We start from the raw sequence: 12921 nt of genomic DNA on the forward strand, positions 1-12921 counted from the left end.
ACACAGAGCAGCACTTCTCACACAGAGCAGTACTTCTCACACAGAGCAGCACTTCTCACACAGAGCAGCACTTCTCACACAGAGCAGCACTTCTCACACAGAGCAGCACTTCTCACACAGAGCAGTACTTATTACACAGAGCAGTACTTATTACACAGAGCAGCACTTCTCACACAGAGCAGCACTTCTCACACAGAGCAGTACTTATTACACAGATCAGTACTTATTACACAGAGCGGCACTTCTCACACAGAGCGGCACTTCTCACACAGAGCGGTACTTATTACGCAGGCAATGCTATGGAAGTGTTAGGTTTCATCTTCATTGCACCATTACTAATGTAACTGTAGTTATCATGTTTAGTAATATATCCATTTACAATGGTAGCAGTAATGAGGTCATCTTTCTGAGCTGAGGCATTTAAATGTGAACTTTGAATTCTTTTTTGTGTGCATATGTGGTAATGTGTGCATGTGTACATTGTTTATGGAGCCCAGACGTCAATACTGGAAGTGCTTCTCCATTGCTCTCTACCGTATTTTTCAGTCTGGGTCTCTCACTGAACTTGGATGGAGCTCAGTGATTTGATTCGACTGGCTCGCCAGCAAGCCCCTGGAATCCTGTCTCCACCTTGAGAGAGTTTGGATTATAGAGACATACCCACTACACTTGGCTTTAAACATGGATAGTAAAGATCAAAACTCACATCCTAATGTTTGTACACAAGCATTTTACTGGCTGAGCTGTCTCCCCAACTCTGCTTTTTATTCATTTTTTCCACCACTAATTCCATATCAAAATAGCTTTATTCTAATGTGTGTGTGCGCGTGCATGCATGCGTGCATGTATTGTTTTGTTTTGTTTGGGAACTGTGTGTCACTATATTTCTCTGGCTGACCTGGAACTCTGTGTACACCAGGCTAGTCTTGAACTCACAGATACCTGCATCCCACGTGCTAGGATTAAAGGCATATGCCAGCGTGCCCAGCTGACTTCCTTTGTGATATAACTCACCCCTTTCCCATTCCACATCTACCCACTTGATGGCAAATCATTGCAATAGTCTCTGCGCTTCCAGTCATTATTCACTGCGTTATACTTACCGTGGCCAAACAGCCTTTGTCTGAGTTATTTATGGCGATGTTACTTCTCAGTCAATAGTATGCATCTTGGCTGCCTAAAGTCCAGGGTGCTCTACCAGTTTAGTGTCACCTTCATAATATGACCCGTTTCCCAAACTTACTGCCATGTTTTATGTATACATTCTTTTTATCTTTTAAAATATGCAATTAAAGTTGGTTCTGCAAGAGAAATATTAAACATTTTTATAAGCTGCTGTATCTGGCAGCATTTCTTTTTTGGCTTTTCAGCTATCATCTGGAAATCAGACATCTTGGACCAGCATCATTAAAAGCAACTCCACAGAGCACAGTCCCTCTGTACGGTTGTTCCCCTAACATGACCGTCTTAGTACTTGTCCCTCAGGTTTATTGTGAGTGAAAAGAATCACATCAAGTTCATCACACAGTAGCTAGGATTTTAGTTTCAGTCGTGAGGTTCCTGCATGGAGCATATCAGTATTTCTGATGGTGTCTAGAAACCCCAGGCAGTGGGGTAAGTTCTGATGACCTTCCAAGTAGCTACTAAAGCCCGGGAAAAGGAGCTTCCTGAATTCTTGCTGCATATACAGAGTCGTCCCTTTTACTTCCCAGGGTGCTTATGTGCACTACTTGAAAATTTTAGTCTGGAAAGGTTATTTCTTCTTTACTTTGTTTTATTCCTGTGCATGTGTGAGAATGCAGGCAGGTGTGGGAGGGGGCACAGAAATTCGGGAGTTTGTTCTCTCCTTCCACAATGTGTTCTGGCTCAAAACCAGATTTTCCAGCTGCTCAAGGCACACTTTTGCCTTCTGAGCAATCTCATTAGCCTGAAAGTTCTTTTCCATATTTATGGGAGCTAAGCATATTCGTGCATGCCTATAGTCCCTGCACACAGGAGACAGAAACAAGAGAATTAAGATTTCATGGCCAACTGTGAGTGGTGGCAAATGCCTTTGATCCCAACTCTTGAGAGGCAGAGGCAGGTGGATCTCTGTGAGTTCAAAGCCAGGAGTTCTAGGAGAGCCAGGACTATGATCTTCCAAGAAAGAGGGGGCAGAGTGGGGGTGAGGGAAGGGAAAGGAAAAGAAAAGAGAAAGGAAAGGAAAGAAAAAGAGAAAAGAAAAAAGAAAAGAAAAGAGAAAAAGGCCAGCCTGGGCTACCAAACAAGATCCTTGTTCAGAATATACCGTCTTTGTTTTTCTCTGGTATTTGAGGGTAAACTTGAGCAGTAAGACTTTCAACTTGACCTTTTCCTTTCCTGCAGAGTAGTGCACTCTTAGCATACTGTACAGAGAAGTACACTGTGAGGTGGAGGGGCGTGAGTGTGTGTGTGTGTGTGTGTGAGAGTGTGTGAGTGTGTGTGTGTGTGAGAGAGAGAGAGAGGGAGGGAGGGAGGNGTGTGTGTGTGTGAGAGAGAGAGAGGGAGGGAGGGAGGGTGTGTGTGTGTGAGAGAGAGTGTGTGTGAGAGAGAGGGTGTGTGTGTGTGTGAGAGAGAGAGAGAGAGTGTGTGTGTGAGAGAGAGAGAAAGAGGGAGGGAGGGTGTGTGTGTGTGTGTTGCTTATAAGACACTTGCCTTTTCAGTGATTAATTATAACTTAAATTTCTTTAATTTAAAGATTCATCTTCTTCCCTGTTTCTCCCAAGGAATAATGGGATTACAGTGGGCAAAGCACCTTGGAAATGCAGTCAAAGTTACAATTAATGACTTGAATGAAAACTCTGTGACTTTGATTCAGAAAAACTGCCATTTAAACAAGTTAAAAGTGGTGGTGGACAGCGAGGAAAAGGAAGAGGGTGATGCCCTCGAAGACGACGGCACTCTGGGGGATATCCAGGTGACCAGGATGGACGCCAATGTTCTGATGCACCTGAGATCTTTTGATTTTATGTAAGTGAAGAACATTGGTCAGATACCCACGAAACAGATCTGCCGGGGGTGGATGCTTTAAAATTAAAGAAATTTTTGGGGGCTGGTGAGATGGCTCAGCAGTTAAGAGCGCCTACTACTCTTCCATAGGTCCTGAGTTCAAATCCCAACAACCACATGGTGGCTCACAACCATCCGTAACAAAATCTGGTGCTCTCTTCTGGAGTGTCTGAAGACAGCTACAGTGCACTTACAAATAATAAATAAATAAATATTTTTTAAAAAGAAGAAGAAAATTTTGGTAGTTTAATGCAGAGTTCGGCCTTGCCCTGAGATATCCAGTAAGAAAAATTTCAGACTTTCTGGGAATGAACGTTTCCTCTTAGGCTAAATTATTTCTATGTGTTTGACATGTCATAGACTGTTTTACTAGTGTCTTAGTCAGGGTTTCTATTCCTGCACAAACATCATGACCAAGAAGGGTTTATTCAGCTTACACTTCCACATTGCTGTTCATCACCAAAGGATGTCAGGACTGGAACTCAAGCAGGTCAGGAAGCAGGAGCTGACGCAGAGGCCATGGAGGGATGTTCTTTACTGGCTTGCTTCCCTGGCTTGCTCAGCCTGCTCTCTTATAGAACCCAAGACTACCAGCCCAGAGACAATCCCACCCACAAGGGGCCTTTCCCCCTTGATCACTAATTTACAGCTGGATCTCATGGAGGCATTTCCCCAACTGAAGCTCCTTTCTCTGTGATACCTCCAGCTGTGTCAAGTTGACACAAAACCAGCCAGTACAACTAGTTACCTTTTTTTTTTAAGATTTTATTTTTATTTTATACATGAGTGCTCTATCTGCATATATGCCTACATGCCAGAAGGGGGCATCAGATCTATTACAGATGGTTGTGAGCCACCATGTGGTTGCTAGGAATTGAACTCAGGATCTCTGGAAGAGCAGTCAGTGCTCTTAACCACAAGCCATCTCTCCAGCCCTTATTACTTGCTTTTAAATCCTAATTAAGTATTTAAATAGATTTGCAAAGTAAATTTTTTTCTCTGTTTTCTAAGACAGTCAGTTCCTATTAGCCCAGGCTGGCCTCCAACTGGAAATTCTCCTGCCTCCTCTTCTTGAGTGCTGGAATTACAAGTGTGTTGCCATCCTACCTGCCTTGCAAACGTTGAATCCGTGATTTTTTTTTTTTTTTTTTTTCGAGACAGGGTTTCTCTGTGTAGCCTTGGCTATCCTGGATCTCACTTTGTAGACCAGGCTGGCCTCGAACTCAGAAATCCACCTGCCTCTGCCTCCCGAGTGCTGGGATTAAAGGCATGAACCACCACGCCCACTGAATCCATAAAATTTTATCATTAGAAGTAATATTGTTATAATTGGATCACTGATGTGGTCTTAGATGTGTGTGTTTCTTTCTGGTTTTAGACATCTGGATCCCTTTGGAACGTCAGTGAACTACCTCGACTCTGCGTTCAGAAATGTCAGGAACCTTGGCATAGTGTCAGTGACTTCTACAGACATCAGCTCCTTGTATGCCAAGGCACAGCATGTTGCCCGGCGTCACTACGGATGTAACATTGTCCGAACAGAGTATTACAAGGAGCTGGCAGCCAGAATTGTCGTAGCTGCAGTGGCAAGGTACCAAACTGCCAATGGTGCACCTACTATGTTTTAGTGCGACTCGTGATTTTGAAGAGATAATATGGCGAATGAGTGCTTATTTTTCAAAATACACATGAAGTTTTTAATTCTATATCCCTTACATATAGTTTTAATTTGACTTACTGTTTTAATTTTATGGGTTTTTTTTTAAAGCATATATTCATTTACTTTGTGTGCATTCATATAGGTGCATGTGTGGCAGTCAGAAGATAACTTGAAGCAGTTGGTTCTCTCCTTCCATCAGGTGTGCGCTGCAGATCACACTTAGCCATCAGGCGTGGCAGCAGCCACCTTTTCCCACTGAGCCATCGTGGGCTATCGTGATGGCCTACCACTCTGTGTTTTGTCAGAACTTTATATCTGAAACATAAAAAAGAAACAATAAAAGGGGAAATTAATTTTAGACCTGTCTTAATTCAGTAATTATAAGAGTAGGCAAGGTAGCAACATGAAAAGGAGAAACAAAAATTCTTTTTAGTTTACAAGCTGTTTGAAAGATCATTTCACCGTCAAATAGTCTGAATGAAATGATGGCTTCTAACTGAAAGTCAGGAGGGTCTTTCTGTTCCCCTGGGATGTCAGAGATGTTGAAATTCTCTACAGAATTTTATGCTACTAGAAAAGACGTTTTAATCTTTGTGTGTGTGTGTGTAAGTGTGTAGGAGGGGGTGTCTCACCACATGCATGCGGGATCCTGCCAGAGTCAGAAGAGGGCATCAGATCCTCTGGAACTAAAGTCACAGCACAGGCAGTTGTGAGCCGCCATGTGGGTGCTGCAAGAGCAGCAAGTACTCCTAACTGCTAAGCCGCCTCCCCAGCCTCTCCAAAATAACTTAATAATGCAGTCTCACATGGAGAGAGTCAATAGTGGATGGCCAGCCCATTCACTTGGTAATCCAAACACAAGTTCTGCAGCACCTAGATGGAAATTCTTACCTCAGCGTAATCATAGGTTATTAGTTCCGTAGGTCTTCAGTGAATGTTAAATGAGCAACAGAATTTGCAAATTTGGAAATGATGTATCTTATAGAACTTGAGAGAAAAGGGCTTTGACTACTTTTCAGTAAGTAGTCAGCAGCTAGCACATAATTCTGCATATGGTCAGAAATATATATGGTTTGCAAGAAGCATTTTTAGGAAAAACATAGATTAAATTCAGACTAGTAATCATGATTACAGAAAACAGTCCTGTTGAAAACCACAGTCCACCCTGTTTGCCATCCAGGTTAGCTCTGTCAGCACAGTGCTGTACAAAGGGAATGATGAGCCATCAAAATAATAGTTTTGTGGTTTTGGTTTTTTTGTTTTTGTTTTGGTTTTGGTTTTTTGCCTTTTTTTTATTAGATATTTTCTTTATTTACATTTCAAATGTTATCCCAAAAGTCCCCTATTCCCTCCCCCCACCCTGCTCCCCTACCCACCCACTCCCATTTCTTAGCCCTGGCATTCCCCTGTACTGAGGCATATAAAGTTTGCAAGACCAAGGGGCCTCTCTTCCCAATGATGGCGGACTAGGCCATCTTCTGCTACATATGCAGCTAGAGACACGAGCTCTGGGGGTACTGGTTAGTTCATATTGTTGTTCCACCTATAGGGTTGCAAATCCCTTCAGCTCCTTGGGTACTTTCTCTAGCTCCTCCATTGGGGGCCCTGTGCTCCATCCAATAGCTGACTGTGAACATCCACTTTGTATTGTTTTGTTTTGTTTTTAACAGAGCTGCAGCACGGTGCAACAAAGGTATAGAAGTGCTGTTTGCGGTGGCCCTGGAACACTTCGTGTTGGTAGTTGTGAGGGTCTTAAGAGGCCCTACTTCAGCGGATGAGACTGCCAAGAAAATCCAGTACCTGATCCACTGCCAGTGGTGTGAAGAGAGGATTTTTCAGAAGGATGGAAACATGGTGGAAGGTAAGCGAAGCTCCTCTGGCCTGCGTGGGCATTGTGTATCAGCACCCAGCGAACAAGCCTGCATCACATCCCAGTTACACGCTCCGCACTGTGCTTTCAGAGACCACTGCTGGAGAGGTGAACTGCTCTGCCCCTGCTGTTTATTGAAACATTTAGAGATAATGTAGTTTTTCCACTATCAACTAATTTTAAGAATGTCAATCAGATTACCTACTTTTCTCAACATATCCCATTTTCAATTAATTCCTTCCCCACTGCTCAACACTGCAAACATTTTCACCCAAAGCCGGACATCCTGCTCCTTTGTGGCTCTTCAAAGACTCTCTCTCTCTTCTTTTTTTTTTTTTTTTTTAAGATTTATTTATTTATTATGTGTAGCTATCTTCAGATACTCCAGAAGAGGGCATCAGATCTTGTTATGGATGGTTGTGAACCACCATGTGGCTGCTGGGATTTGAACTCAGGACCTTTGGAAGAGCAGTTGGTGCTCTTAACCACTGAGCCATCTCTCCTCCCCTCAAAGAGTCTTAAAGATTAAGTTTTCAACTATATATAAAGTTCTTAGCACAGTACCTGGTACATAGTAGGTCCTCAGTATATATATATACATATATATATATATATATTTTTTTTTTTTCTGAGGCAGGCTTTCTCTGTATAGCCCTGACTGTCCTGGAGCTCACTTTGTAGTCCGGGCTGGCCTCGAACTCAGAAATCCTCCTGCCTCTGCCTCCCAAGTGCTGGGATTAAACCACCGCCCGGCGTATATAGTCATTATTAATGTAAGTTATAACACTTACGTTTGTCGTGTATTCTGTATATAAACACATCTTTTGTTTTTACAGAAAACCCATACAGACAGCTGCCCTGTAATTGTCATGGGAGCATGCCTGGCAAGACAGCGATAGAACTCGGGCCTCTGTGGTGCGTACCTAAGACAAGCTTTGTCTTTTCTGTTTGACTGTGTTCTCCAGATACCCACTCTGTTTTTCATAGTACTCTACAAATTATGAAAGCAAATACATCTTATTGTTTTTTTTTTTTAAGAATTTATTTATTTATTTTATGTATGTGTGTACACTGCAGCTATCTTCAGACACACCAGAAGAGGGCATCAGATTTCACTACAGATGATTGTGAGCCACCATGTGGTTGCTAGGAATTGAACTCAGGACCTCTGGAAGAGCAGCCAGTGCTCTTAACCACGAGCCATCTCTCCAGCCCAAATCTTGTTGATTTTATGTGAATTAAATATTTTGGCTAATCTTAATTTACAAAACAATTTACAAAAATAATTTTTAAAGGAGGAGAAATTACTATATAAATAATACTAAATTAAAAATTCCTGATTTTCAGTATTATTCTATCCCATAATTTGTTACATGTTTTGTATAATTATAAGAATCTTTTTGTAAGAAAATAAACATTTCTCAAACATTTCTTTTCCAGGTCAAGTTCCCTTTTCAATACTGGATTCCTCAAAAGGATGCTATTTGAATCTATTCACCATGGTTTGGATGACATTCAACCCCTAATAAAGACATTAATCTTTGAATCAGAGTGTACCCCCCAAAGCCAGTGTTCAACTCATGCCCCTTCAAATACCAACAAGCAAGGTGACTCTAGCTTGTTAGATTATCCTTGATGTTATAATGAAAATTATGGAATAATATGCTTTAAGTAACCCTTCTTAGTGAGTCTAATCATAATTTATTTGTTGCTTTTTTTTTTTTTTTTTTTTTTCTGGAAGCAAGGCCACATATAGGCCAGGCTGGCCTTGAACTCCTGATCTTGCTGCCTCCACTTCCAGAGTGCTGGGCATACACTGCAAAGCCTGTCATCCTCTGTAAACTTTCTACTCTTCTATAAAGAGAAATTGTAGGCAATTGTAGGAGTTGGTATAGCCAGAAATTTTGCTAATACCCATTGAAGTACAGAAAATCAATTCATATATCCCTCAGTGAAGCCAGTTTTTACTCCTTAGATAGGGCACTATCAGTGTGCCTGGCTCTTCATAGACGGGGAAGGGCAGACTGGTCTTCATGCTTCCGTAGTAATAACGAGAGGTTGCTGTTACCAACATCAATAGATCCTTTGCCTTTGTTTTGAATCCGGGCTCTTTGCTTAGCTGGCCTGGAACTCAAAGAAGATCCACCTGACTGTACCTTCCATGCTGAAAGTAAAGATGTGTGCCACCTCACTCAGCCTAAACTCTGTGTGTGTGTGCGCGCGCAAGCGCGCAGGCACGTGTGGAAGTCAGAGGACACGCCACAATCAGCTCTGTCCTGTCTTTACATGGGAAGATTACAAGTGCCTTTACCTGCTGAGCTCTCTCAGTGGCCCAGAAAGTTAAAAAAAAATATCATTCTTGTATATTCAAAAATGTAAATGGGATTCCAGTTTTATTTAAACATTAAATTCTTAATGTCACCTATAAATATGCCCCCCCTTTTTTTTATTTTAGAAGAAAATGGCGTATTTGTTAAAACCACCGATGATACCACAGTAGATATTTACAGTGCACAGGGTATGTATATATTATAATATGTAACTATTAAGTATCTACATTCTAAATGTATCTTATATACAGGTTTAAAAACAATATACATAGCATTAAAGCTTGTAATTATAATATTATAGTAGTAATGTTTACTTTAAATGTTCATCTTCAATGGAAACTTACAATTCTTATTAAAAGTATATGGTTTGGCTGGGCAGTAGTAGCACACACCTTTAATCCCAGAACTCAGGCGGCAGAGGCAGGCGGATTTCTTGAGTTTGAGGCCAACCTGGTCTACTAAGTGAGTCCCAGGATAGCCAAGGCAACACAGAGAAACCCTGTCTCAAAAAACAGCAATATATACACACACACACACACACACAAATATATATATATAAACACACACACATATATATACTTTTTTTCTTTTAAATAAAAATTACCAATCATGTCCATTTAGCACCTTTAGCTAACTTGGTATAAAGCAAATCTCTGGAAACAATACAGTGCCCTGAGAAATAGAGGCCTGACAAAGCAGCACTGGTGGGCTGGACTCTGCACTGGCTCTCAGAGCACTGTTCTGCCTCACTGTTGGTGCTGGAAACTTTGCCGGTTTCTTCATTTTCAGTAGAAATGTCTTAAATCTTTTTTTTTTTTNTTAAATTTGCTCACTCCGGCCCCACTTCCTCTGGCCCAAAAATTTATTTATTTATTTATTTATTATATGTAAGTACACTGTAGCTATCTTCAGACACTCCAGAAGAGGGCGTCAGATCTCATTATGGTTGTGAGCCACCATGTGGTTGTTGGGAATTGAACTCAGGACCTACAGAAGAGTAGTCAGTGCTCTTAACCACTAAGCCATCTCTCCAGCCCATCTGAAATCTTTTTAAGAATAGAAAGTAAAGCATGAATATGTTTTAAGACATTGTAAATCTGTAAGGTTTTTCTTATGTCTAAATGAAGAAAGCTGACTGACCTCTATGGGCTATTCTATAGCTGGAGCCTTTATGTTGGTCTGAAGACTGTCAATACAACACAGGCAAAAGAAAATCCGTGTGCGCCTTCGAATAGTTAGGATTAAGGTATATGTTGGATTTATTGTAGGCCTTCTTATAATTGTTCTGCATATGGGCATTTTTTCACTTATGTGCCACATTGATTTCATGTAACAATATAATCAAATTTTACTTATCTGGGTTAATTTTAATTTGGGAGTCCCAAGTTGCCATTTTGTATTATTGTAAAAAAGAAATAGTTCAACCTTTTTCATATACTGTATTTGCCTTCTAATTACTTATTTTAAGCAGTTATCAGGTGTTTGTCCTCCAGAAATTGCATGTGAGGATAATACCTAGAGATAACTAAGCCTTAGCTGGGTACTATGGCACACTCCTGTAGTGCCAGCACTGGAGGGGGCTTGGCAGGAGGAAGCGAGCCAGGACAAGATAAGACCGATCTGATACGTGATAGAACAGGCGGAACGTTCGCTGAACGTTCGCTGAGTCAGGTTTCCTGTTAGTATTTGAAGTCTCAGTTACTTTGTGTGTTTGTGTCTGTACATCTGTATATGCACATGTGGAAACATTGCTGGAATAACTGGTTTGGCATCTTTCACTTAACATGGAAAGACTAAGTAGTTGAGAACGAGGCATGTGTTGTACCTTTATCGTCTGCTGAGCGCTAGAAACCTGTGTATGTTTTAGTTCCTGCCTGTAGTTATTGCTATCCACTCAGCTCTGCTCAGAGGTAAAGTCAGGGTGTTGTTTTGTTTTATAAATACTCATTTTTGTTACAAATATAGAGGAGAGTACATGCACACGTGAGTGCAGAAACCCCAGACGAAGGCACTGGAGCCCTTGGATCCCAGGGAAGAGCAGCCAAGAGCCATCATTTTGGTGCTAAGAACTGAATCCCCGATCTTTTCAGGAGCAGCGAGTGCTCGAAACTCTGAGCGTCTCGTTCCCTAGGAGTGTAGAATGTAACTAGGGAGAAAGGGTTTACACAGACATAACCACATACAAGAAACAAAGAAGAGGAATGGCAGAGCTCATCAGGCTGAGTGGTGGCGTGTGGGCTACAGTGCGCAGTGAAGTAATCGGCCCGGGTTCATAAACAGGAAGTAGAAATGTTAAAGGCTTAAAGAGAAGGAAGTTGTGACCAAGAAGCAGGTGAACAGATAACACGAGTGAAGGCCAGTGAGAATTGTGTAGTCGACAGGATTATAAAAGCATTCATTCTGTCTGCAGTTGTTAAGATCATGCTTGTTGTGTGTGTCTTCCAGGCAAGAGAAAAAGTAATGAGATGACCATTAACCTAGCCAAAAAGCAGAAGACCGACACCAGCACGGCTCACCCGCCCTTTTACTACAACATCCACAGGCACAGCATCAAAGGGATGAACATGCCGAAGTAAGGCGGCCAAGCGGCAACATACTCACTCTGTATTTTAATAATTTAAGTAAAAACTGGGAGCCTAATAGCTTTCTTTCTCTATTGCAGGTTAAAAAAATTTTTGTGCTGTCTTTCGCAAGCAGGCTTTCGAGTAAGCCGAACTCACTTTGACCCAATGGGCATCCGTACCGATGCCCCTCTGATGCAGTTTAAATCCATCCTGCTAAAGTATAGCACCCCCACTTACACTGGAGCACAATCAGAAGGCCAGATGCCGCCAGCAGCTGAGGACACGGTCACCGACAGGGTTGAGATGTCCGTGAGTGACAAAGCGGAAGCGAGTGGCTGCAGGAGATGGTGACTGCGAGGGGGTTCTTCTCAGGGTTCTGTGTGATGGCCCAGTCTCCGTACCGCTGCAATCCTTTTTTATTCTTTCAATTTAGTGATATGAGATAAAAAAAAATTTAAAAAGCACTGTTTTCATTCAGAAAATTGGCTGTTTCTGACTTGGCTGGTGTGAGAGCGTTGCTTTTTAAGTTTTTATTATTTTAAAGAAAAAAATTTAATAAAAACATTTGAAGCCAAGTTTCTGACTGGGCTCCAGTGACTTAGGGTTCTCATGTCTTTCTTGGAAATGGTAAGGGCCATCCTTTCCCTTCTCTGACACCAGGGATTGACCTGGAGGCTCTGGCTCTCAGGCAGCAGGGATGCAGGCGAGCACCACGGGCCCAGCTTCACCGTTACTCTCATACCTCTACTGGTTTGTGGTGATTTCTCCTGCGTACAACATAAAATAAAGCTGGATCCTTTTATATACTAAAATGACCTGTATAAAGTAGTAAGAATGTTGTTCTTCAAGATGATTTGCTTAAAATACAATTCTAAAATATTTTCCTGCTTCTGAGAAATGCAGCACTTGCCTGCTACAGAACTATTTTTTCACAAGTTTGTCTTCTTACTGACTAATCCTCAAGAGTAAGATTTTTATCAAAATAACTGATGTCATTCTTATAGTAATGTGCACAAATATGAGATCCCAGAGATTTTACTATAAATTAAACAGCTTTGGTGATTCTTCGCTGCCTCAGTTACTGCAGACACCAAAGTACGTTAGGTTACTTGTGGCCCCACTCAGAAGTAGTGAGTAGCCATCTCAGGAGACAGCTGGAGACGGCTCAGCAGTTACAAGCACTGGCTGTTCTTGCAGAGGACTCACATTCTCTTCTCAGAACCTACACTCTTCCCAGACCACAGCCATCCATAGCTCTAGTTCCAGAGGCTCTGATGCCCTCCTCTGACCTCAGAGGGCACTGGACATACATGTGCACATGTATACATTCAGGCTTAATGCTCATGAAATCAAATCAAATCCATTTTCAAAAAGGGAAGGTGGGTTGGCTGTTTAGGTTTTGGTTTTTAAGGTTATACATATGTTTTTGTGTAAGTAGCATAGGATAATATAACTATAAGGATTAGTAGG

At 41.6% G+C, this 12921-nt stretch overlaps 1 protein-coding gene across 4 annotated transcripts in view; it reads left to right on the top strand.

Moving 5' to 3' along the window:
- The window catches only part of Trmt1l (tRNA methyltransferase 1 like), a 30599-nt gene extending 18551 nt beyond the window's left edge, over positions 1-12048 (top strand). For 2 of the 4 annotated variants that reach the window (XM_021161924.2, XM_021161933.2), the window contains exons 8-15: positions 2745-2988; positions 4406-4618; positions 6358-6548; positions 7394-7472; positions 7998-8164; positions 9013-9075; positions 11333-11459; positions 11550-12048. In XM_021161924.2, the coding sequence (XP_021017583.1) occupies positions 2745-2988; positions 4406-4618; positions 6358-6548; positions 7394-7472; positions 7998-8164; positions 9013-9075; positions 11333-11459; positions 11550-11802 (1337 nt within the window). In that variant the 3' untranslated portion in view covers positions 11803-12048. Of the gene's footprint in view, positions 1-2716; positions 2989-4405; positions 4619-6357; positions 6549-7393; positions 7473-7997; positions 8165-9012; positions 9076-11332; positions 11460-11549 lie in introns of all 4 variants that reach the window. The other 2 variants (XM_029478143.1, XM_029478141.1) reach the window with 2 other exon arrangements.
- The last annotated feature ends 873 nt before the right edge of the window (positions 12049-12921 follow it).

Source organism: Mus caroli, chromosome 1, assembly GCF_900094665.2.
Source record: "Mus caroli chromosome 1, CAROLI_EIJ_v1.1, whole genome shotgun sequence".
Taxonomy (NCBI): Eukaryota; Metazoa; Chordata; class Mammalia; order Rodentia; family Muridae; genus Mus; species Mus caroli.